The sequence below is a fragment of the Centropristis striata genome, chromosome 3, assembly GCF_030273125.1.
Source record: "Centropristis striata isolate RG_2023a ecotype Rhode Island chromosome 3, C.striata_1.0, whole genome shotgun sequence".
Taxonomy (NCBI): domain Eukaryota; kingdom Metazoa; phylum Chordata; class Actinopteri; order Perciformes; family Serranidae; genus Centropristis; species Centropristis striata.
The window spans coordinates 24644124-24670924 of record NC_081519.1 but is presented as its reverse complement, the minus strand read 5'-3'; the positions used below and the strand labels follow the sequence as shown (position 1 = coordinate 24670924).

Sequence of the window (26801 nt, the reverse complement as noted above, 5' to 3'; positions counted from 1 at the left end):
TAGCTCATTTGCTGCTGTGACAAGACAAAATCTGTCAACTCCAAGAAACGAGGGGAAGAGATTCACAACTATTATTGAGTCATTATTAACACTCAGCGGTAGATAACGCTTAGCTAAGAATCACATTTCAACTGTTTTCACAGTCTCTGAATGTAGGGCAGCCCTTGATTAAAGGGAATTATCATCAATCTTTAACCTTAAACATCAACACTCCTTCTGTGGTTGGTCTGAATCACAGGTATGGTGTATGGTGATATTGCATTAATAATAAATAAAAACCCTGCTTTTTTATCTGTATTTACATACTGATGTACAAATCAAGACCAGAGGGCAGAAAAAAAAGGATTTTATTGTATTTTTTTGTTTTTTTAACCAAACATCAATATACAGCTACACATACGGTCTGTTTGACATTTGGAAATGCATTCAGTTGCAGCAACAACGTCACACTCCTCTCTGTCACTTCATTTCGATTTGAGCCATTTTGACATTTATCTGACAAAACATAACATAGATTTTGGTATTTTAAGCAATGTCAAGACAAACTGGACAAAAGCAGCCACCAGTTTCTCTGCTTTCCAGGGTGCGCAATGCCAGAAAATTACTTTGGGGACTGATACAGTAAATAAATGCTTCATTCTGAAAGGTTTAATAGAAAAATAGACATGAATCTGAACTTTATACTGTAGGTAAACTCAACAGTGCATGCTCTAATGTGCTGATATTTGTTACTTAATAAAATGAGTAAGAGAAAGGAAAATTGTCATGCCAACATATGCTTCAAGCTAACAGCTAAGCTAACATAATAATTTGTTAATATACAGTAACTACACAGTAGTTGGAAATGATAATGATATGTATAAAAACTTTCCCTCTGCACCTTCAGATATCACTTAAGAAAGCTCACCTGGAAAGGAGAAAACGCCTCAACCTAATGATTCCTCTTTAGCTTGTGTTGTGGTTTTACAAACATGAGAACTTGCATCCTTTCATGTCAACAAAATCAAATAGTTTTATACCTTTTTGTTGGGAACTTAGTCCCTGAATGCCTCTATACTCATTCTCTCCATGTTAACTTAACTGTGGGCACCTTCACTCTGGCTAGGAGCAATTGTAGGTGTTGTTAACTAAAAATGACTAAACAGAATGGCAGACATTACATATGAAAATCACTGGCCTTGCCCTTTAGGACGGTTGTTAACGTTACAATTGACCTTTCGATAAGCCCCGCCCTCCCTAGCTACTGTTGTTACCGCTGTCAAGCTATCCCTTAGTGATAGTGGTGGTAGATTAACCATTGAATTTGTGGCCATTTTTTAAACAATGGGTCTCCAATTCCCTAGATAAGTAAACAAAACCAGGCTCCCAATTTCTAGCCAATGAGAGCTAATTTTGTTAGTTAGAATGAAGAAAGAAGTGTAGCTGGCTTATGTAAGCTAATGCTAATGCTAAAGTCAGCTTGTCTGACTCATGAATGCAGACTGTGGATACAAGTCCGCCATTTAGTGGGCACCACAGGAATGAGTTCTTAAACTCGCAAGTAAGTTAGCATTTTAGCGCCATGGGTCTAACCTCTCAAATTCAATGAGAATTTTAAATGGGTTTTTTGGTTTGATGCCTGAAATAAGGTCTGTGGTTAACACAAACTGAAGAGATGTTTTTGTTTTGTTGTATGACACAAAATATGTTAGTAAATACCCTCACTTGAGAATTTTTAGTCTTTATGTGTACTTAAAAAGTCGGTTGCTAACAAGTGGCTAAATGAGACTACAGTGGTTGTCGGGGACATTAAACGTCATCACACGAGACACAGACAGGAACTCTCTCACTAGCCTGCCTCACAGCCTCTAGTCGTGTTTTTTAGTGCTTGCAAAGTCTTGGAGATTGTAAACTTTGTTAATAAACAATTTATTAGGCTACAGATTCGCTAGCTAGATTGTCTGAATCAAAATGGTGGCGATGTAGAAGTCGTTAGCTTGCATTAACACTTCAAAAATCATAAAAGTGTTCATTTGTGAAGATTATCCTGCTGAACAAAACTCGTAAGCATCAGAAATGTGTGTTTGCCACAGAGTTTATTTTCTGCCATGATCCAAAATCCAATGCAAAAATCCCATAGACAAATTCTCAATAGACCCCATGGCGATGCTACTTCTGGGTTGGCCTACAAAAATACATCATTTCGTTTGCTGACTGTAGAACAATGATTATGGGTGCAGCTACACAGTGCTATAGAGACAGGTCTAGCTATGCAAGACTGGCCACCAGCTGACTTTTTAATGCTTCCATCTGACACATTTTACAATTAGAACCCTGTAAAAAGTTCTTACTTCACTGCTGCATGCATGCATGATATCATGCTAAAAGACTGAGGCTAACGCTACATACCCCAAGTCAACATCAGCATGCTTACCAGTTGTTGATGCCTGTACAAGACGTGTAAACAAAGCCCCATAGTACGATATCAAGAACAGAAATATAGTATAATCAAAAATGATATTCGTAGCTTGGTTGGTTTCATGGAATATGAAAAATGTAGACCTACTTGGACAAGCAGTACAGTGGTTAGATTTAGAGTATATTTTTTATTTTGAAACTTTAAAACTGTTTGCTTCACTGTCATACCAAAAAAATAATAATTAAGGATTGGATTTGAGGATGGGGATTAAGCGGCGTTTAGCAAGTGAAACGATATCAATGCAAGTTTCTCTGAAGTTGCTGGATCGTCAACTTTCCTAAAACACACAGCCTGACTGACCTGCTGATGTAGCTACAGTTACTGAGCTATGATTGGACAGTTGCTGTTTGGGGGAGGGGCTTAGCGAAAGGCCCATTTCCATTGGGCATGTGCCTCGAATTTGTCTTCAAATTCAAATCAGTTGCCATTTCAATGCTGGCAACAAAAAAAACACAACATCCATACAATCACAAAGTTTACACTGTTTATAAGGATGTGGCATTTCAACACAACATGTAACAATACACATTAATGAAAACATACGGTGACAACCTACAGGATGGTACCAACATGTGATGCGACACTTCCCATAAAAGAGTGTAGTAGAATTGTGAAATAGTTGTGCTTTTATTGATACAGATACGAATGATAAAATAAATATACGCTATTTTTTTTTGTCCTTCCTGCAAAATGTGCTTCACAATGCTGCACATTCAGGGTTATGACTTGTTCATAAGGGACTCAGGCATTTGGAATAATTCCTTTTGTTCGCCACACAGAAATTATAACTCTATTTACTCATGGCTGTTTTTCTATCGCTTGCTTGTTTGCATTTAGAGGCTTGACATTCTTTCTGGTTCATATCTCAATTTTGCTGAATTATTCATGCCTTACAAGCATGTGAGAAGCAATGCAACATACCTTAGCTATGTGGGGAGGGGGGGATAATACTCCAGCTAAGAGCATTCCAAATCCTAATGGAGAAGGATTTAAACATACAGGATGCAAATAAACAGAAACCCATAAAGTCCAGAGCGCTCCTTCTTTATTTAATTTAGATTGTGTTGCTCTTGTGAATGCAGATACTGTTATACAATAAGTTCTGATATGAGACTTTTCCAGTATATCAAATCAGCAGCTTTACTACAATATTGTGGAAGATGTTTAGTAAAAGGACAGCAGAGAGTTCATAATGTATCATTTCTGGATATCCTAAAGAAAATAAAAAGTTGTCTTGTTATTCATAGAGAGAAATCTTTTCCCCACCACCATTGACAGTGAATAACTATTTGTGCTGGAGTGACTGTTAAAGACTGCCGTGTTTGAAGCAAAGTAAGACAGCTGGTTCTAGGGAGAAAATGTTAATCTTTGGAGACCATAACTGTTTGAGTATAATATGTGTATACAAAGCGTGATTTGGCTATAGTGCTGCCTTCTGTGAAGGAACTACTCCTACCTCACTAAATAACACATCATCCACAACAAAGTCCTTATATGCAATCTCTCCTTCACCTAAACCTAATCTTTGGCAGATGAAGACAAAACCAGTCTACATAGTGTAATTAGGGGCTTGCCAAAATCAGGTTCACCATATAAAGTGCGTTATTTGACACAATAGTTCTACTTAGATTCTATTTTAATACCGTGTTTGCCATAATTTTTCAAGATTATACTGTTATTTTTTTCTCTCTACACAGGTCACAGTTATCAATCTAAGGAACATACAGTAAATCTTGTTGATTTATATGTTTGTTTGACTGTACATTGTTTTCTTTTGTACACACATTTGTGATTATATAATGAATATACTGCTGAAACAATGTGCAGAGCCACTGGAAACTCTTCCTGCCTACAGCACATCAGCTACCTACAGTTAACACCTTGCCATTATCCAAATCTTTCCTGATCCTCTAACACCTCTGTCTAATTTTACTTGCTGAAGGAACAACAGTATTTGCCAACAGTAATGGCTTATGAACCACTTTTAAATGTGAGCAAGGCTGTCCACAAAAAGACACTGTAAATGGCAGGATATGCCAGCATATCATGGTATAGGCAGTTAATTACTGAGGTCGTGGGTCGACATGAATTCCTTTTTTTTTTTTTGATGGGATCACAGATTCTGCCCTACACAGATAAAGCCCTGTGAAATCATGTAAAGGTCTGCCCTAACTTTGATGTAACAGGATTTCAGTCTAATGTGCACATTAGACTGAATTAGACAAATTGCACATTAAGAATTATCACCTTGTCTAATACTAATGTGACAGCACTGCAGCAACACTTCTGTTTTTCTTAATCTTTTACTCTTTCATTATAAAGGTGTTAGCCTCACTATATTTATGTAGGGCCTACGACATGAAGCGAAGAGCCAGCAGCCATAAAAGATGACCACGGGCTCTCACAGCCAAAATTACGATCTCTATAATATCATTTTGCAAGTGGAGCAGGGCACTCACTACTTTTTACTGGCTCATTCCTTGGGAATGTCCCTTGTTACCGTATCTCATGTGCAAGAAAACAACTGCAACCGTACCAGGGCGAGATCCTACTGTCAAGCAGTCCTGGATGTTCACCAGGCAGGAGGCAGCATGAATCCTGTCACATGTAGCACACACTGTCTGCGGTGTCCTCTCATTGTTTAAGTACCAGGACCGCGCAGGCCCTCAAAATTTAAACCCGTCTTACTCCTCACTCTCCTCCTCATCCCCCTTGGTGCCTTTACTCCAGCGCTGGAAGCAATGAACAGTTGAAGCCAGGAAGAAGCTCGTCATGATGGCCACGACAGATACAGAGATACCGGAGAAAATGATGATGAGCAGGTCTGTTAGAGTCAGGGTGGCCTGGCACTCACGGAAGCTGTCCTTGGAGAGCTGGGTCAGGGATACACGCCTGCCGTCCATGGGGAGGGAGCACTCCATGCCTTCCACCCCTGCATTCAAACAGGAAATAAGATTAGACAGATTTACTACAAATGCTGAGTTGCAGTGAATAATGTCATATTTATGGACTTTTAGATGAATGCATTCACATGGCAGCCACTCAGAAATGACATCATAAGAACAAACAGCAAGTGCAGCTACATCTACACAAATATTAGATTCACAAAGATTTAGAATCTAAGTTAATGCATATTTGCTCATTAGAGACATAGCTCACACAGCCCACACCTGCTCAGAGGTCTGAAGTGATCAGGGTGCACATTTTGCAAGGTGTCTTTGTTTGTATGCACATCTTTAATTCAGAAAGTGTTGTGTTGTAAAAGAGGAGATTTCAACAGAGCAATGCAGCATTTTCTCCTAAGAGTGGGAGCTGATTTAATAACTGAAAGGTCAATCAGAAGTCTTCACTTATGAGATGAAGTTGCACTGTGTATACAGTACACCCACCCACAGCATGACTGCAGGTTCTGCTGAAATAAAGTCGAAATACTAAGAAACTGCAAAGCACAGTGATACTTTAAGTGCATAGTCTATCTTGATAACATTTAAAATAATTTCAGAGGCTTTATTTTTGTGTCTGTGGTGCAGTGAATGGTAGCCTCTGTGCTTCTGACAACAAAGTCATATGCATCGTTTGTACATGGTTTGGAGACTGACATAAACATCCATCTAAATCATTGTAATTCCAGCTGCCAGCTGCACAAGGCACGTCTCTAAGAACACACATCCTCATTAAATGTGACTTCTGGTTGCATCTTAAAAATTTACTGGTGCATCAGTGAAGGGCAGCCTCTCAGACAGGGGCACCTTGACCAAACTCATCTCAAGATGAAAGTATGATAAATCAGTGAGTGCTGCTCTCTGCGTCTCTGTCACTTTCACATAGTTTATTGTTCAGACATCATTTAAATGGAAGAGGACAGCGGCTGTGGCGTATTGTATTTCAAGGGTACGAGTCTCGCTGTGAGCCTATACTTTTTCTACTCGTGACTACAAATGAGATCTGGATCAATAAAGGTATGGTTGAACATGTACATGATCAAGACTCTGATACTACCACTGAAACTACAGCTTGTTTTATTGACCTTTGAGATTAATTTTAAGTGGTAATTAAAGACTCTCAATGCTTTTCCACGCCAATGAATCATGAATACAGTATCACAAACACTTCAGATCATAATCTATACAGCCAGTAACTACCTTCTTATTGGCAATGTACTGTATGGCAAAAACTAGACATATTGATGTGAATGTTAGCTTATAGGTGGGTAGAGATGAAGCCTTGCAATGTGGGTGGCTACTTCTACTGATACTGCACATGCAAATGCACACACTTGGCAGTACATCAATTCTGGGTCTTTGCTCAACAGTCAGCACAATTTTCAACATGCTTTTGTTACCGTACGAATGTAAGACACTTCTCCTATGATCGGATACAATTATGTTCATTGATCAAACTATCCAACACTTAAATCATTTGATTGCATTAGCTCATATGTAAAACCTTGTCGTGCATGAAAAAATATGTGTAAATAAAATAGCTTGGGAAAAAAGCTTCAAAAGTGTTACATGACGATGGAAAAAGAAATAATAGAAATCAGTGATGGCATGGAATTTGTTTCCATGCTGCTCCGATTGACTCGCTACAGTATTAATTAGGTTTGTAACTGAACTCTTTAAGAGCTCGATAAAACTTAGTGACACTAATCCCTTAATTCAAGATACAGATTCTCACATTTCCTCTAACATTCAATTAGCAGACACAAGATATACACACATACATGCACACATCAAAATAACAAACTCACAGCCAAGACTTTTTATTCTATTTTTGCCATTTTTGTAGACTTATTCATCTCTGATAAAAGTCTGTGTGACCAAAAGCGTTCACAATAAACTGAGTATTTTCCATGGAGATAAGCGTGCAGATGTTTTCATCCCTTTTGATTTACTATTTTTGGCATCCAGCACCTTCTTGACTTGTGGCTGTGTGCAAGACTTAGATTTCAGCAATAACAGCATCGCACAATAGCAGGTGGGCAACGAGGCAAGATCATTTGATAATAATGGAGGCTCTCCTTTCTTTTAAGGTCACACTAAAACAAATAAAATGCAAGTATGACTATGATAGATGATGCTTATTACGGGGGGAATTATACACATTTCCCTTAAACTCAACAATGTGTTAGATTCCCAAGTTATCTTAACTTTTTTTTCTCCATGAGTTAATGTTATATTAAAACCTTAAAGCTGTTCACGAAAGGTCAAACAATTTCCTAAAATATCCGGGTACTGTTGTTGTTTCCAAACATTATTTAAAAGGAAAAAAATTGTGCATTTGTTGGATTTCCAGCTGCGAATTAATAAACATTTAGCGTCCTAGTGAGCATGTGGGATGGAGCCAAAATCAACTACAGTGCTTGTGGTAATTATAATGAAGGAAGGTGTTACCCAGTGCAACAGTGTGGCTCATTTATACGGTTTTAATAGTCTTTGGACAAGATTGGACGTTGATGTCACAGAGAAATGAGTCAGGATGAGTAGTATTTTTTTCAGGGGATTAGTTAACAATTAGAGAGACATAAAAAATGTCACCAGCTGTACACTTTTGTTTGTACATGTTTCTCATGTGTAAGTCCTGCTATGGTCATGCTTTTAACAAATGAAAATATTGAAAAAACATTTGAAAAATTCCCTTTATTATATGGAACCAGTGTGTCCTAATTTGTGCAGTACTCGTTATGCAGAATGGACCCATTCAGATTAAAAAAAAATATATATTCTTCATATATTATTTAATTTTTATGATTGATGCACTTATGTAAGCAGCATTTTAATTTTGTAAAGTTAGGGCTCATTTTAACGACTTAATACACTGTTATGAGGTTTATTTTTATAAAATGTATCATGTTTTTCATGTTAAATCTCGACCTGAAAAGTAACTAAAATTGTCAGCTAAATGTAGTGGAGTTAAAAAGTACAATATTAGGCTCAAAATGTAGTGGAGTAGAAGTATACAGTTATATAAAATGAAATACTCAAGTTAAGTACACGTACCTCGAAATTGTACTTAAGAACAGTACTTGAGTAAATGGACTTTTTTTAGTGTACTTTACACGTTTTTTATAAATAATAAATGCACTTCAAATGCATTTAGTATTTACACTATACCGGAAAAGTGCACTTAAGAAAAACATGCACTTAAGGGTTAATTGGTGACTCTAAATTGCCCGTAGGTGTGAATGAGAGTGTGTTTGTTTGTCTCTATGTGTCAGCCCTGCAATAGTCTGGAGACCTCTCACCCAATGTCAGCTGGGATCGGCTCCAGCCCCCCGCGACCCGAGTGCGGATAAGCGGTTTACCCCCTAGAGTCCATGAAATCACCAGCACATTACTTCTTTATGACGTGAATATATAAAAAATGAAACAACGTTGAGTCTTGCCATCAGCTTCCCTCTAAAGTTCTGGCTTGAAACTCCATAACAGATTTCTTTTGGATTATATTCGGCCAAGTAAAATCAGAGATAATGTCAAATATATTTAGTATAAAAATATAGAACTGGATATTATCCTAATTTTACCTGTTATATGTAATATTTGCAACCCGTGTCCATATTTGCAACATTTAAAATTTTGTTGAAATATAATTTTCAAGATCAGATTTTATGTTTTCTTTGTATGTTTCTTTTGGGTTCAACATTTTTATCAAGTAAGTCAAAGTTAAAAATTAATTATCAGGACATATAGGTGAGGTAACGCTGAAAAAACTGATACCAACATGGCATGGTAAAGATTTTTAACAGATTTTTTAAAGGACATAATAAGCCAAATATTTCAGAGGGTTAAGGATAATGAATGCATGAATGAGTGAACGGAAAAGTGCTTTACAATTTGCCTCTCGTTAACCCATTCACACGCATTCGTACACCAATGTAGCTGAGCTGCCATGAAAGATGCTAGCCTGCTGGGAGCAACAAAGTTCTTGCTCATGTGGACAGGAGGAGGCAGGGATTTAACCCCCAACCTTGTGGTTGAAGGACAACCTCCTGAGCCCCAGCCTGTGTCAATGGCTGTTCCTATCATACACACAGGCCATAACCAGGCTCGCAGGAACCATCGTACATAGCAAGTGCATGTTGGACAAGCTCCACAGAAAACCTCCAGTAGCTTGGATCAGCATCACATTAAGTGAGTCACAGTAAACCCAGCATCAAGAATGAGGCTCCAAACTGATTATGAGCCAACACCAACAATTGTGGTGAGCCAAAGAAGAGCACACTGGTTCCTGGCATGATGATTTGTAAGGCATGTCTACCGTATGTTGAGTGAATCAAAACAAATTCATAGCCTACTGTGATAAACACGGCTCAGTCAAACTGTCTGAGTAGCATGCAAGTCTACCAAAGAGCTCACAAACAAGAGCACACTACTTTTAAAGATGGTTCATCCCATCTGTGACAGTTGTGAGCTGAAACTGTTTTGTTTTAAATCTAATGTTCCAATAATTGTGTTGCATAACCAACCATATGGCTCACACTTTTAAATCATCAGTTCAGTTTCCAAATTACATTTTGACTCAGCAGGGCTTTTAGTGAAGAGTTATTTTTACTGTGACATTTTCAACTTGGTGGGATCGGACCTCAGACTTCAAACACATGAGGACTTCAGAATTTGTACAAAATAAATCCCTTCCAATAAATAGCTGACTGTTAAATGATGAGATATAAGCAGCAGAGAAAAGAAAGAAAATTTGCAAATAGAGTATTGAGAATGAGACAGGAACAGACAGAATTCATTGAACTTTTTCTAATTAACTTTTCAACAGCAGATGAAGTGAAAAACACTAAATTCACATTTAGTGTCACAGCCACACATCTACAGAAGAGGATTGGGGCTAAAAGTAATGAGAGGAGGTCAAAATGTCGAGAATAAAGATGGAATATGTATATATGGATGGAATATATTCGAGAAAAAAGTCGAAGTGACGAGAATATAGTCAACTTTTTGTGTTCGGTAACGTTGAAAAGATACCGTGTCAATAAGTCATCAGAGGAAAATTGTTTTCAGAGAAATGGTGTCTCAGTTAGGTAGACTGCAAGCTACAACCTAAATTTCATCAATAAAATGAGCAAAAATCACAATATTTAAGGGTGTAATAGAACTAAAATCCTCCTACACATTAATCAGCTATTCTTGGTAATAGCTACCACAGCTATTGTTTTGGGAAAATCATTTTTTAGACATTTATTAGACGTATTGAGGAAAATCAGGTTGTAGCTCGCAGTTTACTTTAACAAACTAAAAAGGTTGACTTTATTCTCATCATGTCGACTTTTTTCTCGAGATTTTGACTTTTTTTTAAAGTGCATTATGAATTTTTTCCCCCTCCTCTCATTATTTTTTCTCCTACCTGGCTCTAATCCTCTTCCGTACACAGAAAACTTCTAAAAATCCAATATATTGGAGCAACTGTCCTGTCTGTTTGTGCATGAGATTAATGGATTATATTCATATTCATAGTGCACTTATGGCATTGCAAAGAAACCCGTCAATTCAGACTGATTGACCTTTGCCTTAGAGACAATGCTGTCTGGTCCTGCCTGTCCTAGATGTTTGATTAGTGTAATAACATCTGGAACTGAAATGATCCTTTGTAACACTCTGCAGGAGTGATGGGATAATTACATATATTATGATCATAACTGCGTTACTGAAGGACATAAAGACATAAAGTTTAATTTCTTGGTAATCCTAACACATTTTTAATATGCGTCTAGATATAAGAGCACACCATACCATGCTAAACCTTTCAGACACCTATGGGTGTCTGAAATTTATATTTTCATATGTTTGACATTCATTTGAATACAAATGCACATTTTACGAATCCCACAACAACATTTCTCAGGATGTGCGAGGAGAGATAATGGCTTTCCACTGGAGCTTCACTGCTGCAGTTAAGAACTAAAATTACACAATAGGGCACACAGGCTTATTACACCGCCTGACAAAAGGGGGGGGATTACTGAACAGCTGTGCTGTTAGGCCATAAGTGGAATCTTCTGGAACAAACACCATAATTATAGTTTCTAAGCATTACAAGCTTGTCTGTGACAAACTGTGCACATCTCTCAGTGATGGAGGATCTCCAGACTTAGTGAATGTGACCTCAGTTTAGAGATATAAACTGAAACTTGAGTCTGATAGGGAAGACTTTCCTTCATTTGACTGTGAGCTGCTTTATGTCAAACTAAAATCTGCTGAGAGCCTAACCTACAGTTTAAAAACAGCTCTGAAAAAGCTTATAACAGTGACACTTATATCTCCTGCTTAGGAAAGAAAACTGTCAGGACGTAAACAAAGCGGCTGCAGATTGACTGCAGAGAAATCCATTATTGTCATCAGTTCAGCTGATTAAAACTGAGCCCTTCTGTTTGCTGGTTTCACTTGTTAAAAACCCACTAAAAATATGTCACACTATAAAAATAGCTAATTTAGGCACAATTTTCTATTTACCATTTGTGTAACTGCAAGGTTAGCAAGTATGGTAACTACTACTGTATCATATAATAATAATAATAATAATAATAATAATAATAATAATAATAATAATATCTTCATGCTTTTAATACAAATAAAGGGAGGTTCTGTTATTTTTCCTGAAAATACTGAATGGCTAAAAGCCACTGATGACAGTTACTGAAATGCTTCTGCTGATTCCAGCTCGCTCTAAAGTTACCCACAACATACTGTATGTAGGCTACTTTTTCATTTTTGCTGTACCTCCTCCCCCAACCTGTGCTCACAATACACACTGGACCTATAGTTGCCAACTCTAGAAACAGCAGGCCAAGGTAACACTATATATGCAACTGGCTGACTGACAAACAGCTGCTGTTACTGTATTAAAAAGTACATTTCTTACATTCAAACACACTCTAGTTCCTTTCCAGGCCAATAGTTTTGGGATTTTGGCGAGCCAGCCACCTTTTTTAATCCACAGGCCTATCTGTCAACTGTTCACACTCTGAGTTTTGTCACGAATGTTAAATGTTTACATGGCCGCCCATAAAGTTGGAATACTTTTGTTTTCAGACACAATCCTCTCTTTATTGTGGTTTCACTTCCATTGTGATATGTTTGGAAGAGATTGATTAATAAAGTTTTGAGAATGTAAACACTTTATCTGTCAATAATAAATCACATTGTCACAATCATTTCATGGAAAAAGGTAAAAAATATTTCATTCAAACTGTATGGGCAACTGTGTACATAAACTGTAACGGTAACACACAGTGTATTGATCTTTTTCAGATTTTAAAAACATTTATGCGTCTCAATACCCAGAACAGGTCTTAATATTAGGATGGGATTTTGTTTGACTTTGAATATTTGTGTTTTTAAAAAGAGTAAAATTGACAAGAGGCAGAGGCAGAGCAATAAAATGAGAGTTGACAATAATCTAGAATATGAGACTGTGAGGAGAAACTAGCTGTTTGATGTTTATATCTGTAACTTTATTTGGTACCAACAGTCATTCAAAAAAGTATGAAACCATTCCAAATCTAGACATTTTCCATGGTTTTAACCAAAATCATCATCAAGGAAACCATGGAAAATGTCTAGATACCAGCTCTTAAATTAAATTCTTATCAGCTATGTTTGTTGTTATCATTATATTTGTCCAAACAAATGTACCTTTAGTTGTACCAGGCATTACAATGAACAAGAAACTTAAGAAAACAATGGTGGTCTAAACATTTTTTTCCATGACTGTATTTTATTCAATGTAATTCAGCAATGATGTGGATTGAACTAAAATAACACACTTGAGTGCCTGTGATTTTAAACCAAAAGATAATATGAATGGGTCAAATGCAGATTTGAAGTCTCTTCATCAAAAGCTAGAATAAAAATGGTTAATTCAAGGTTAATGATGTTAATTTTAATTACTTAAGACCTCATGCCACTTACTGTGGCAGAGAAAGCCTTGATACACAAACAGTTACTTAAATAACAGGCATATAACAGAAATAGTGAAGAACAAGGAAAGTATTTCATATTTTCGGATATAAAGGAAGTTCTAGTTTTGTGCTCAGTATCTCAGTGAGTGACAGTTTTTTAATAAAAGCTACATGCACAGTGGGTCAATCTGAGTTTAAGCTGATAAAGTTCACCACTATGATCACAAAAAGCAGTTTGTCTGGAGCAGAGTACCATACCATAATGTAACACAAATCAGGCCCTAACACTATCAGGTATGTCGGCTCACACAGCTATGTTACATTCCTGGCGCGGACAGTTGATGGATTACATTTAGGATTACAGCCAGCCGAGGGGATAGGCTATCTGCTGTCTCAGCCGTGATTGATCTACCTAGCGGTGACAGACTGATATTGGAGGCTTGTTTCTCCTCCCTCCCTCAACACCACACTGTCTGTCCAGATTGATCTCTGCACCAATCGCACCGGCAAAATCACCTAAATCTTACATCTGCAGACTCCTGCAGGAGTTGGCATTCATGCTCAAGACTCCACTTGTTCCCAAACCACTAGTGTCTAGACAGTGCCCCTAAATAATCCAGTTTGATAATGACTCACACGACCGTCCCCTCCCTGCTTTATTAAATGAGACGAATGTCCCACTCAAGTCCAATACTCAGTAGATGTAAAAAGAACCAGGCAGACATAATTACAGAGAGATAGAAGAATTATTCAGTCACAGGAAGAAAGAGTCTGAGGGAAATCTGGAGGGAAAATGATTTGAGAATCACAGAGGAAGAGGGCAAGAGTAGGAGTTGGAGAGGAACAGAGAATATGTGTGTTATGAATGCACAAAATGACAAGCGTTTATGTGACAGTGGGGTGAGGGTGAATCATTCAGGAGGGAATTCCTTCTGCGTGGAGACTCGCTGACATCACTGTACCACGGGCATGTTCAAAATGTCTCATCAAAAGCACATATTCACACGAAGAAATGAGCCGAGGACCAAATACAAGAGACTTTTCACTGCAATAAAGTAAAAAGCAGTGTGTCTACTGTCACAGTTAATCACGAGGAAACAGCTGAAGATGCAGGTCGTCGCAATTTATGCTTCACACTCGACCACACACAGGCAGAAAGGAAAGGATACATCATTTACAATACTGCACGCGGCTGGTGAAATAAACCTTTTGGCTTCTCACCTTTTATTTCTGACACTGGCAGATTATCCCTTTTTGCTCCTGTACGTGCAGTAGCTGATGCTATCAGAGTGTGTAATTCTGTCCACCTATTCACACTCTTCTCTCTCTTGCCAGCATTCACTCTCTCTCCCTCTTTCACATCCCAACTTTAAATAAACATTAAATTAGGCCAAGATAAAAGAAGCTGTCAGCCTGTGTTAATGGAATGGATATTTTCTCATCACATACCCATGGGTAGTAAAGATAGAAAGTAATGTCGTGTGAGGCCATATGGCATCATGTGTGTGCTGCATGGTCATATTTTTTCTGCAGAGCTGCCCCCGTTGTGTGGTAACAGGTCTCTGGGGAGCAACTCGATAGTCTGTGAAGGAAAATTCAGACTTTGACCCTGTCACATGAACTGCTACTTTGTGGTGGAACTGTTCAGGTCATGACTAGTGTTGATAGCAATGCCACGATGGGCTTCAGCCTCAATCTCTCATGGGAGTTGGCCTGCCCTGCCCTGTAGGCAGCTCTGGCTCCAATTACCCTGGCCAATGTGCCGTAGAACTGTGTCACTCTGAATTATACATGGCCTTTGTTCATCCTTAACCCAAGAGCACTGGAGACAGCAGTGGATCATGCTTACACTCATCCCGCCATTAAAACATTTATGCACCTGATTGGTAGCTTAAAAACTTAAAAATGTTATTCAGAAAGCACAAACAGAAGAGTGCATGAGTGTGAAAGTGGAAAGTGTGCTGTGCATAGGAGGCCATGTGGAAAGAGATCTGGTTTTTCTGTCCAGAATTTTTTTTTAAAGCATCTTCCGCCCACTCATCATGCTGACCTGCAGTAATCAAACTTATGCAAACAGGAGAGTGTGCTGCTGTGTGAACTTCACAAATCACAGGGGAAATCAGGATGTGAAAAATGGAATGGGAATTGGGTTTACAGCATGGGCTCCGCAGCTGCTACATTATGCAGGCCATCACAGCGGGAACCGGAGTTATATTTCAGGATGACTTCTGAAATAGCAGAGCAGTTTTGTCATGTTTTATCGCCAAATTTTTAATTAGTTTAAGATTCTGTTTAATTATTCTGCTGGTGCCATGTGTTTTTTTTTTCTTTTTAAGTTGCGACATCCTGTGACATCAAAAGCCAAATTAATGCTAGAGGAATCTGTTGGTACACCTTCTGTTGGCTGATTCCCCACATGTACTTTGTCCCAGTGTTGGTTTATGATGTAAAACTAAAAGCTTGAAAAGAGCAAACATGCACGTCATATAGTGTCCCAAATTAATCTTACACTAATGCCTTTAAAGGAAGTATAATAAACTGGTTATAGGTATCACAATATGCTATTTTATACTAACTGGAAATGATAAAACATGTGAACCATTGAAACACAGCAGCTATTTAGGAGACAAGAAAAAGTTTTCCAAAGATTTTAAACTTACTTCTGGAGTTTCTAACTATTATTTACAATATTTCTTTATAGTGGGGCGGATTAGCTGAACAATCGTTCACTTTGTGATAAAAGCATGAAATTTGGTAGATGTGTTGGTGAATATGTTTCAAACAAATCTGGATATTGGGCCACCTCAAAAGCGCCCCCTAGTGGCCGTGGCAGGCATTTGTTATACGAATAAATCAATTATGAATAAAAACTGCCCTTTTAATAATACCAACTGGTCATGAATTGTATATTGTTGGAAAGCCTGATTAGTCACCTTTACAACGAGGTACAGCTTGTAAGGATCGTGCATTCATGGAATGAGCAACGGGGCTAAACGTGTGGGTAGCACCCCCCAAAAATGTGCATCCCCTGTGGGGCGGATTAGCTCAATAAATCACAAGAATTGTTTATTTTGTGATAGAAGCACACAATTTGGTGGATATGTTGGTGGATATGTTTCAAACAAATCTGTATATTAGGCCATCGCAAATTCGCCCCCAAGTGGCCATAGCAGTCATTTTCTTCGTTAAAATTACTAAAAATATTTAAATTATTTCTTAAAATATTTAAAAAATGTAAACTAAATATACAAACGTAAATAAAAAAATGTAAATACACATATTAAATTAACAAAAATCCAGTTAGACACTCTTTCAGTTATTTTTCCTGCCCCACCACAATCGGGCTAGCCATCGAGCTAGCTAGCAAATGAGCTAGCTAGCATTTGCTTCCTGGGACAATCAGTGCAATGGACTGTCCATCAAGGTATGTCTAAATATTTTATTTCACCTGTTATAATCATGAATAAAATATGCTATGAACATCATAAAGGCTAATAGTGGGGCGGATTAGCTGAACAATAGTTCATTTTGTGATAAAAGCATCAAATTTGGTACACTCATTGCTGAATACATGTTTAATGAATCTGGATATTGGGCCATCGCAAAAAAAAATTCTGATGGCTGTGGCGGCCATTTGTAAAATTGGCCGCCGGTGGTTACTGGCGTGGAATGCTTTGCCTACCCTACAGCTGCTGTTTCATGTTTTCAGCACCACAAATATAATTTAGAGACATGTTTAAGTGACAAAAGCTTTATTACAGTCTAATAGAAAAGAACATTAACTTTGTATAACATTTTATTAGGTCTTGATATTCCCATTCACAGGCTACGGCCTCCTCTTTGGCTTGTATTCTTCTGTTGCTCCTTAAAAAGAAAAAAAAAATTCAATATTGTATGACCTGCAACAATAAAAATAAAACACATTTAGGCAGAGAAAAAAATCATACATTTTAAAAATTCTACTAGGGTTACTTGTAGCAGTTTACTCTTTCTGGCAAAATCCTTGTACTGAGGTGTGTGACTTAGTCAGGCGGCTTAGCCAAATAAAGGGGACACGCCGGACAAAAGCACCACATTTTTTCCACATACTCTCTATCATTATAGGTTTCAATTTTTAGTAGGAGCCACTTCATCAAGATTGCGGTGATGGCAGCCATATAAAGTCTATGAGAAATGCTATATCTTCCAAGGCACTTAGAAGGTTAATCTTGGTGTCAAAATATACATTTTCTGGGTCCAGGAATCATTTAAAGCTATTGAGAATATCACTAGATGATTATTTGATCAAATAGATATGTTCTTTTTCACTCAGACTGGGCAACTCGCTTCAAGTGCTGCAGCAGGGAATCCTGAGTTGAAAATGTTTGGAATAAATGTTCACGGGAGAGTGAGGATTAGCTGCCATGTACACTGCTCAAAAAAATCAAGGGTACACTTTCATCTCATGTCAGATCTTGATCAACAAATTATTTACAGTGACTCATTTAGTGATATTCTCAGTAGCTTTAAATGATTCTTTGACCCAGAAAATGTATATTTTGACACCAAGGTTGACCTTCTAAGTGGCTTGAAAGATATATTGGTTCTCATAGACTTATGGCTTATGGCTTATATGGCTGCTATCTCCGATCCGCAATCTTGATGAAGTGACTCCTACCAAAAGTTGGTCCTAAGCCGCCTAACTGTGATGGAGTTATAAAATACATTTTTTTTAAAAAGAACCACATGGGCAAAGGAGACATATGACATATAGTGTATGTGTTCGTGTGTTTGTGTGTGTGTGTGTGTGTGTGTGTGTGCAGAGAGAGATGTCCACATTCCACAGGACATAATTTAACAGTGTCTTATTAAGCTTTCACACCCAACAGCCACTGATACATGTTCCAAGCTAACTAGCTAGCTTAAGTACCTATTTCTGCTATCTTGCTAATTTACTTTTCCGCCAAGGCCCATGATGATTATTTTTCTCTTTAGCCTTTATGATGTTCATAGCATATTTTATTCATAATTATAACAGGTGAAATAAAATATTTAGACATACCTTGATGGACAGTCCACTGCACTGCTTGTCCCAGGAAGCAAATGATAGCTAGCTCATTTGCTAGAGAAAATGACTGCTATGGCCACTAGGGGGCGAATTTGCGTTGGCCTAATATACAGATTTGTTTGAAACATATCCACCAACACATCCACCAAATTGTGTGCTTCTATCACAAAATAAACAATTCTTGTGATTTATTGAGCTAATCCGCCCCACAGGGGATGCACATTTTTGGGGGGTGCTACCCACACGTTTAGCCCCGTTGCTCATTCCATGAATGCACGATCCTTACAAGCTGTACCTCGTTGTAAAGGTGACTAATCAGGCTTTCCAACAATATACAATTCATGACCAGTTGGTATTATTAAAAGGGCAGTTTTTATTCATAATTGATTTATTCGTATAACAAATGCCTGCCACGGCCACTAGGGGGCGCTTTTGAGGTGGCCCAATATCCAGATTTGTTTGAAACATATTCACCAACACATCTACCAAATTTCATGCTTTTATCACAAAGTGAACGATTGTTGTAAAATATTGAGCTAATCCGCCCCACTATTACTTTTTACCCTTCTTCTCTCTTCTCCTCGTGTCAGTTTGAACACACTGCATACAGAATAAGTTCTGAAATAAGAGTGATATAGGGATTGTTTGCTGCAGCTTCAGTCTTAATATGTTTTGAATATTGATGGAGCTCTTGGTTTGAGAGAGGCCACACTCACATAGAATTCAAAAAGTAATTTTCTGGCCCGCTAACTGATTTGTTGTATGATGAATCAGACATGAGGATGCAGCTCCCACACAGATGGAAAAAGCACACTGATGTACAGTTTAAAGAGTAATTCCCGTCTCTGTAATTGATTTCCACTATGATGCATGAGATATTAAGTTGAAACACCCACACCCATAATGGTTGTTAGAGTTGATACATATTGAAAAGCCTATCAAGTCAACCTCATTCACTAATGAGAGTCCATCTGTTATTTTGTACTCACTTCCAACACGGCGTTCCAGGGAATAGGTCATCGCATTTTTCCGTGATCGAGAGCTCAGTCATTATGTTAATTAGGACTGGCAGTGTGATGCCTGCATGTGTGAAACGGACATGTTCGGAAGTTTGCACTTAGGAGGACGGAGTAAACAACTCACTATAATCCCCCCTGATACTTTGTGTTTGTTTAACAGTAATCTGTACGACACTACATTTTCCTGCTCAAACTATAGTGGTATGGCTACAGGAAACATTTGTCAGAACTGATAAATCAGGGGTTTGTGTGGGTCAAATTTCTTAATAATCTGGTCAAAAATTAAGAAGGTTACACTACATGTCTGTTGGTGGTGCGAGATTGTCCTATAATTAGTAATCTAACTTAAATGGAATGAGTTTTTGTCTGTATGTCCTTCAGTTTTCTTCTTTCTTTTCAGCATTCATCTGATTGACTTTACACTAGGTTTATTGCTGACGACCCGAGGAGTTGCAGTGTCGAATATATTGTATATTACTGGTTTCACTCACAGACAGTATTAAGTTACTGCAGAGTAATGCGTTCATTGCACATCTTTTGCAGAACTTTCTCCAAAATAGCCACAGAAATACAACCAGGCATTATTAAATGGAAGAGTTTCAAAGCAAGAAGCTGCCTAATCAAAAGTACAGCTGACACCACACTCTCCCAGTAGTCTCCCCCAGGCTGGAAAACCTCCTCCACCCTGCTGTCCAAAACTCCTTTGCTGTAAATACCTGACAGCACAGCTAACCGGAGTAGCTGATTACAGTTACAGTTAGCAATTAGGTAAACACCCTGAGTGAAACACAGAGATTGAAGGAGAGAAGAAAAGTAGCACAGGCGACCGGACTCAGTGGTGGAAAAACACTGTTTTCCTTGTGTGCATTGTGTTCTTAATGTGCAGCATAAACTATTGAGAATAAAGTTATTTTTACTGTACTGCCAGACAGTACCCTGACTCTGCAGCAGTGGTGAAATGTAACTAAGTACATTTACTCAAGTACTGTACTTAAGTAAAATTTTGGGGTATTTTCTTGAGTATTTACATTTTATGTAACTTTATACATTTACACTACTACATTTCGAGGCAAATATTGTACTTTTTACTCCACTACATTTAGCTGACAGCTTTAGTTACTTTTCACGTCAAGATATAACATTAAAAACTTGATACATTTAAAGTGATTAGACTTTTTTTTTATTAAATCTCATAACATAACTTTTTCCCCTGCTAAAAGGGTTTTTTGAGGAGTTTTTCCCTGGCCGCTGTGAGGGTCTAAGGACAGAGGGTGTCGTACCATGTATAGTCTGTAAAGCCCTTTGAGGCAAATCTGTGATTTTGGGCTATATAAATAAAATTGACTTGACTTAAAGTAGTTAAAATGAGCCCTACCTTGAGAAAATTAAAACACTGCTTGCATAAATGCATCAATAATAATAATCCGATAATATATTTAGAATATATAAAACAATCTGAGTGGGTCTATTCTGCATAACGATGCTTTTACTTTTGATACTTTAAGTACATTTTGATGCTGATACTTTTGGACTTTTACTTCAGTAAGTTTTGAATGCAGGACTTGTACTGTAGTGGAGTACTTTCACAGTGTGGTATTAGTACTTTTACTGGTGTAAAGGATCTGACCACTTCTTCCACCTCTGCTCTGCAGCATGGAGGGGCAACAACATTCATCTGGAAATTGGCAAACTTTCCCAGAAGGAGGAACACTGTTAATGTAAAGCATATTTTTATACTGCATCAATTGCCAGTTGATGTAATTCATTTTTCACTGCAATCTGTCGGCTTTAGTGTTTTTAAAAAATAGATATGTCTTTTTTTACCTGTACAATGCCTATAAAATGTATTCACTCCCTTGGATGTCTTTAATATGAAAGTAAAAACAGATTTTAACAAAATAATGTCAATTAATTAAAAATATATAAGGTCAAATAAATGCTTGCATTAATATTCACTCCCTTTTTAAGTAACTGACCTAATTCAACAGAGTTCCAGCTAGTTGATGCCAGCAGTGTCACAGTTAGTGAAATGGAGATCACCTGATACCTAATATATTTTTAATTAATTGATTTCATGTGTAAAAGCAACAAAAGGGTGAAACATCCATGGGGGTTGAATACTTTTTATATTCACTGTAAATGTTGTTGAGTCAACATTTACAGTGAATAATTCACTCTCGATTTTTTTTCTTCACTTTTCCGAAAATGAGATGATATTTCTTAAGGGAGAAGCAGTCGCTAATAAGAAAAAGGGGCGGGGCTTAGTGAAGGGTCAACTGCTTGGATATGCAACTAGACATGGCAGGTGTATTTATCTGGACCTGAGTCAGCACAGTGTCAAGTGTGAAGTTTTTTGGATGAGCAGTTCTCAAGGAAACTGTAAGCTGCAGAACTGGAGGTCACGGCTAGTTGTGTCGCACTTATAGGAAGAAATAAATAAAGCAGCTCTTCTATAAATAATACACAAAGGGAAAAAACTTGTTTGAGAGGATATTTTTAGTTCAGTGAATGTTTTTGTCCCCTCTGACCTGTTACAGAACTTATTTGCAGTGCCTTAGAAGAAAAAAGTCTCAGAGGGAAAGTGATTATTATTCCTTTTGGTAAAATGTTATTTGTCATCCAGTCCTCCTGCATCATTAGCATTACAAAGTACATTCCAGACACCTTTTACTGGCCAAAGAAAATGATAAAATAATACAAAAGACCAAATGTAGAACACTTTTATTATCCTGCACAAATAATCATGTATGTGTGTGTTCTGTGTGAGCAGGTGCACCTGTCTCTGGGGTCACAAAGCAAACACTCACTGATGGGGATGTAAGAGCTGCATATGAAGTGAGGTACGCATTACTAACTCAATTTGAGTGTGTGTATACACTGGGGCCAGTTGGCAGCCATGCCGGCAGCTTGGCCAGGCCTTTGGCTTCTTCTTTGTTGTTGATGTCTGCCTGGCCAGCACTACTAATGCAATTCATTATGCCTTGCAGTTGACAACACTTAGAAGCCGTGATTAATGCATTTGCAGCCTGTTACTGGGGGAAGTTAGGTATTCTTGCCAGTTTATCAACTTTGCATCCGCACAGGCCCAAACTTGTCTTGTTTTTGGGGCAAATGCAGAAAGCCCCTGGAGGAAAGAAGTATCAATAGCACAGTACAAGATGGCCTAAATGTATATAAGGAGTTTGCTTTTGTGACTTGTCAGCAGTTTGCAGCCAGATTGTTTTTTTGTTCGCTGGAGTTGAGTTAAAGCTCTTTTGAGCCTTGTGAGATTTCCATTTTAATTTGCAAATTGAAAAATTACCATTTTTGTTATGAAATATTTTTACATAACTACAATATGTCATTTAATGATAACAATATGAAGAAGCTTTGATGTCTAACTAGTTAAATGAGGTTTAATCCACCATTATTCATGCTTTGGAAAAAGAAAAAAAACTCCTCTTTGTATACACAGGTCGACATCTCACACCCCAAACAACCTTGGACCACTGACAGATATAAATGTGCCCACTCCTTATCTGTGCACTTTATACATAACACCCTGTACTCAAACATTGTGTTCTGCATTTAAACAGAGTTATGTTTTTTAATATACACCTTGAACATCCTTGTGCATGTGCCACACTCATAATAAATTCTTAGATGAAGCCAGAATCATGTAATACGTCTGTATTACTCTGTATAACTCTGAACTCTGATCTGAATATGATAACAGCATGAGCTACTAGTCATGTGTGGCTGAACTGTCAGATCTGTTTATTTTTGTCTCCTCTGCTCCCACGTGCTGGCTTGCACTTATGAGATAACTGCTGTCTGTGTCCTTTGTAAGGGCATTTATAGTAATATACATATGGCTGACCTTCAGTGAGAGCATTTTTGGTTCTTTATTAACAATGGCAACAATGATTTGCCTGGGAATAAATTCACAATAAATAAATAAATAAATCAGATTTGAGCTCTTGTGATGGTTTGTGTTTTATCCAGGACAAATCTCACAGCCCCCCAGCATTCAGTAGCTTTGGACGTTGCAGCCAATCAGCTCCATGTAAGCAGATCGTATAATATTTCCAAAGGGACATAGTGATCCCCTTTGTTTTGTGTTGCTCCTCAGCCTCTGCATGCACACATTCAGATTGCCTTGCACACTGAAGCACACCAAAACTTCAGCCCTGTTATCTAACTCAGCCCTCCAGGCTGAATCACAGTGGTAGACAGAGTCTATAGTATGGGCCTAAAAATTCACATGGATAGAGCGGAGAGGGAGAATAGGCGAAGAGGGTTGATTTCCACTGGTGTAGGATAAAATAATTGATAATATTGCTGAATTACAGTATCCACCAAATGGCAGGTGTTATATAAATAAGTATTATATAAATATAAGCAGCAAATTGATCGATTTTGACTACCACGCAGGATAGAGGTCATTGTTTATATGCATGGTGAAATGTGGACTGGAAAATATTGGTGCATTTTGAACAAAGCATTCTTGCAGCTTTCGCTTTCAAACAAGTGCTATTGTCTCATATTACATACTCACAGTCTCACACATTATGCTATGGGAGTGGAGGAAGAAAGAGATAAAATTAGACCAAGGGGGAGGGAGGGGGTTCCCTCTCCTACTGGGAAAACATAAATAGACTGGAGCAGTGTTATGGCAATGGATTTGCAATAATACTGTTGTATGTTGTGCTCAGATACGCTTTATGTAGGTCAAGCACATGGAAAGCAAATGCTCCTTAGATGTTGCGACTCACCATTTGGAAGCTTGTGCCTGTTCTCCATCAGCCACACGAATAGGTTGGCAAAGTTGCAGTTGCACACCCAGGGGTTGCCCTCTAGCCTCACCGCCCGCAGGGAGGGCAACTGACTCAGCGCCCCCACCTGTAGCGTTGACAGTGCATTACGCTCCAGTTCCAGTTCTCTCAGAGAGGTGAGGCCGAGGAAAGCATCCTCGTTCACCATGCTCAGGTACGGGTTGTTGCCCAGCCTTAGTTTGATCAGGCTCCGAGACTCCCCAAAGGTCCCCTTAGGGATTTCAGTCAGATTGTTGCTGCCCAGGTCCAGGAAGACCAGCCTGGAAGAGGTGCTGAGAGTCCCCGGCTCTATGTGGGAGAGGGAGTTGTTCCGGAGGTCCAGGTAGACCAAGTCACTGTACAGGACCAGGAAGTCCGAGGGGATGCGGAGTATCCAGTTGTCAGCCAGCAACAGCCTGCGCACATCCAAGGGGATCTCACTGGGAAGACGGGTCAGCCCACGGCCGCTGCAGTCCACAGTGTGAGGATCTGGGCACAGGCAGGTCGCTGGGCAGTTTTCCCCCAGGGTCCATAAGACAGAGGACAGCAAGATGAGGATAAGTTGGAGCCAGCAGACACATGGCAACATGGTCAAGAGGGTGGAATGAGTTATGGGGGAAAGAGGCTTGGGGTAAGGACGAAGAGGAGAGGGAGGGTGAGGGTAGAGAATAAGAGGGTGAGGGTCAGAGGGCAGGAGATCAGGACAAGGGAGGGGAAGGGGAAAGTGAAAGGGGGCGGATGGGGATCAATCCTCGCGAAGGAACATCCTGCCGTGGTTGAGATGGAAATCTGGACAGGCTCAGGAATTGTGAGGAGGCAGAGCAGCGGCGAAAACCCTTTTCCAGGAGATCATGTAGCAAGCTGCTTGGATAGAATAGCAGACTGCCTGCTTTGAAGGAGCAACGAGAGGGAGATAGTAAGCAGTAGGGAGCGGGAGAGCAAGAAAGACGGAGCTTAACCGAGAGGGGAGGGTAGCTTAAGAGAGGTAAATAGACACGAGCGAGCCGGGAGTGATGAGAGAGCGGGGGCACAGACAAGGGAGAGGGGGGTTGAGGAGGGGGCTGTGTCCGCCACGCTACCCCACAGTTGATCTGGCGGCAGTGACAGACGAAGACAATGAGGTCTCGGACACAAAAGGATATATGAAGCTGTGATTCAAGCATGACAAGCAAAGAGCAACATCATTGCATCCCTCCATTAGTCCCAGGTCTCTGTGTAGAAAAGCCTGACGGTCTGAAACGAGAGAGAGAGAAGCTCGCGGAACATCGCTCAAGTGTGTGGTAAGGTTGTCCCCCCCTTATTATTCCCTCTCTATCTCCCAGTGCCCTGCAACATGCTGTGAAAACACAGCACAGCTCAGTGTTTCTCTGTCCAGCACCGTGTCAAGGCTGTGTCGCCGCGCAGACAGAATCCAGATGTCCAGGCAGGAGCCTCGTGGATGTAGATCTCAGTGCTGAGCTGCACACAGCCATGCCAATCCAACGACTGCCTCTGAATCTGCCACGGTTTATCTCATGCAATCTCCCCTCTCCTTATTTCCAGGGAGGCGTGCCTGAGCCACGCTGTCAACATGTGATGTCACTTCCTATAGTGTGAAGAAATGACGATCAGTTGTATCTGGGAAAATCTGAAATATGTGAGATGTGTGTCCTTTAACAAAATATTAACAAACACTGAGGAAAATTATTTGAAGAAATTTTACAATCTATTCTCCTTCCACACATTTAATATATTAAATATTTTCCCTTGCTCTGTATTTAACAATAACCACCATTGCCTTGAGTGTAAGCCTCATTTTGTCGACATTTACATAAAATTTCTTGTAAAAAACAGGCTTTTCTTTGGTGTCTTTAAAATAAAGCTGTGACCTGTTTAAATATACAGCACTGGCCTTTATCTCTGCTTGTTTTGTCCCTGCAAGTCCAGCATTAGCACACTGATTTTTGCAGTAAAAAATGCCATAACAGGTCACCAGTCCACTTAAAACATTATCCTCATATTAATTAACCTGCCTTCACATTTATGTATTTTTATAGTGTTTTTCATAGTAAAACAGAGGTGCCAGGAGACTCAAGCCATAATGTAGAGAGGACGATTAATTCAGAATGTGTATTGAATTTCCCAGATGGGATTTGCTTCAACAAGTAAATGCAATTAGACCAAGGTTGGTGCAGGAGGACGGAGAATTAGACCTGTGAAGACGAGGGTAGCGTGAAATTTCTAAGAAAGTCCTGTTGTCATGGATGGTAATTGTAGATTTCCAAGAAGATAGCATATTCACAATGCCAATTTATTACATTAATAAGTTTACACACGTATTAAAGTGCACACACGGATCAAACCCAACACACACACACACACACACACACACCTGCACCTCATAACAACCAGGCAGATGGCAATAACATCTAAGTCACTTCATCACAGGTAATCTAATAATACCACTCCTTCCTCGAGGCGTCCACTCAAGTCAGATGAGTCTGCGGCTTCACCGGAGATGTTTACTTTGTGCCACAGAGAAGAGACCTGCTCTTTCATCAGAGTCAGCATATATTAGCTGGAAAACACGGAAAAACTG

At 38.9% G+C, this 26801-nt stretch overlaps 1 protein-coding gene across 1 annotated transcript; it reads right to left on the bottom strand.

Moving 5' to 3' along the window:
* Nucleotides 1–328: 328 nt before the first annotated feature.
* lrrc38b (leucine rich repeat containing 38b) lies at nucleotides 329–24859 on the bottom strand. Its single transcript, XM_059330069.1, has 2 exons — nucleotides 24185–24859; nucleotides 329–5390 (listed from the first exon to the last, which is right to left on the bottom strand). Exons 1-2 carry the CDS (start codon nucleotides 24810–24812, stop codon nucleotides 5143–5145), a joined length of 876 nt encoding a protein of 291 aa, XP_059186052.1. The 5' UTR covers nucleotides 24813–24859; the 3' UTR covers nucleotides 329–5142.
* Between the last annotated feature and the right edge of the window lie 1942 nt (nucleotides 24860–26801).

Excerpts from the sequence above, each read along its gene's own strand:
- lrrc38b (XM_059330069.1), bottom strand. The coding sequence starts at position 24,812 with ATGTTGCCATGTGTCTGCTGGCTCCAACTTATCCTCATCTTGCTGTCC. Across the intron at positions 5,391-24,184 it reads CAGGCACAAGCTTCCAAATG|GGGTGGAAGGCATGGAGTGC; the intron begins GTGAGTCGCAAC and ends GTTTGAATGCAG.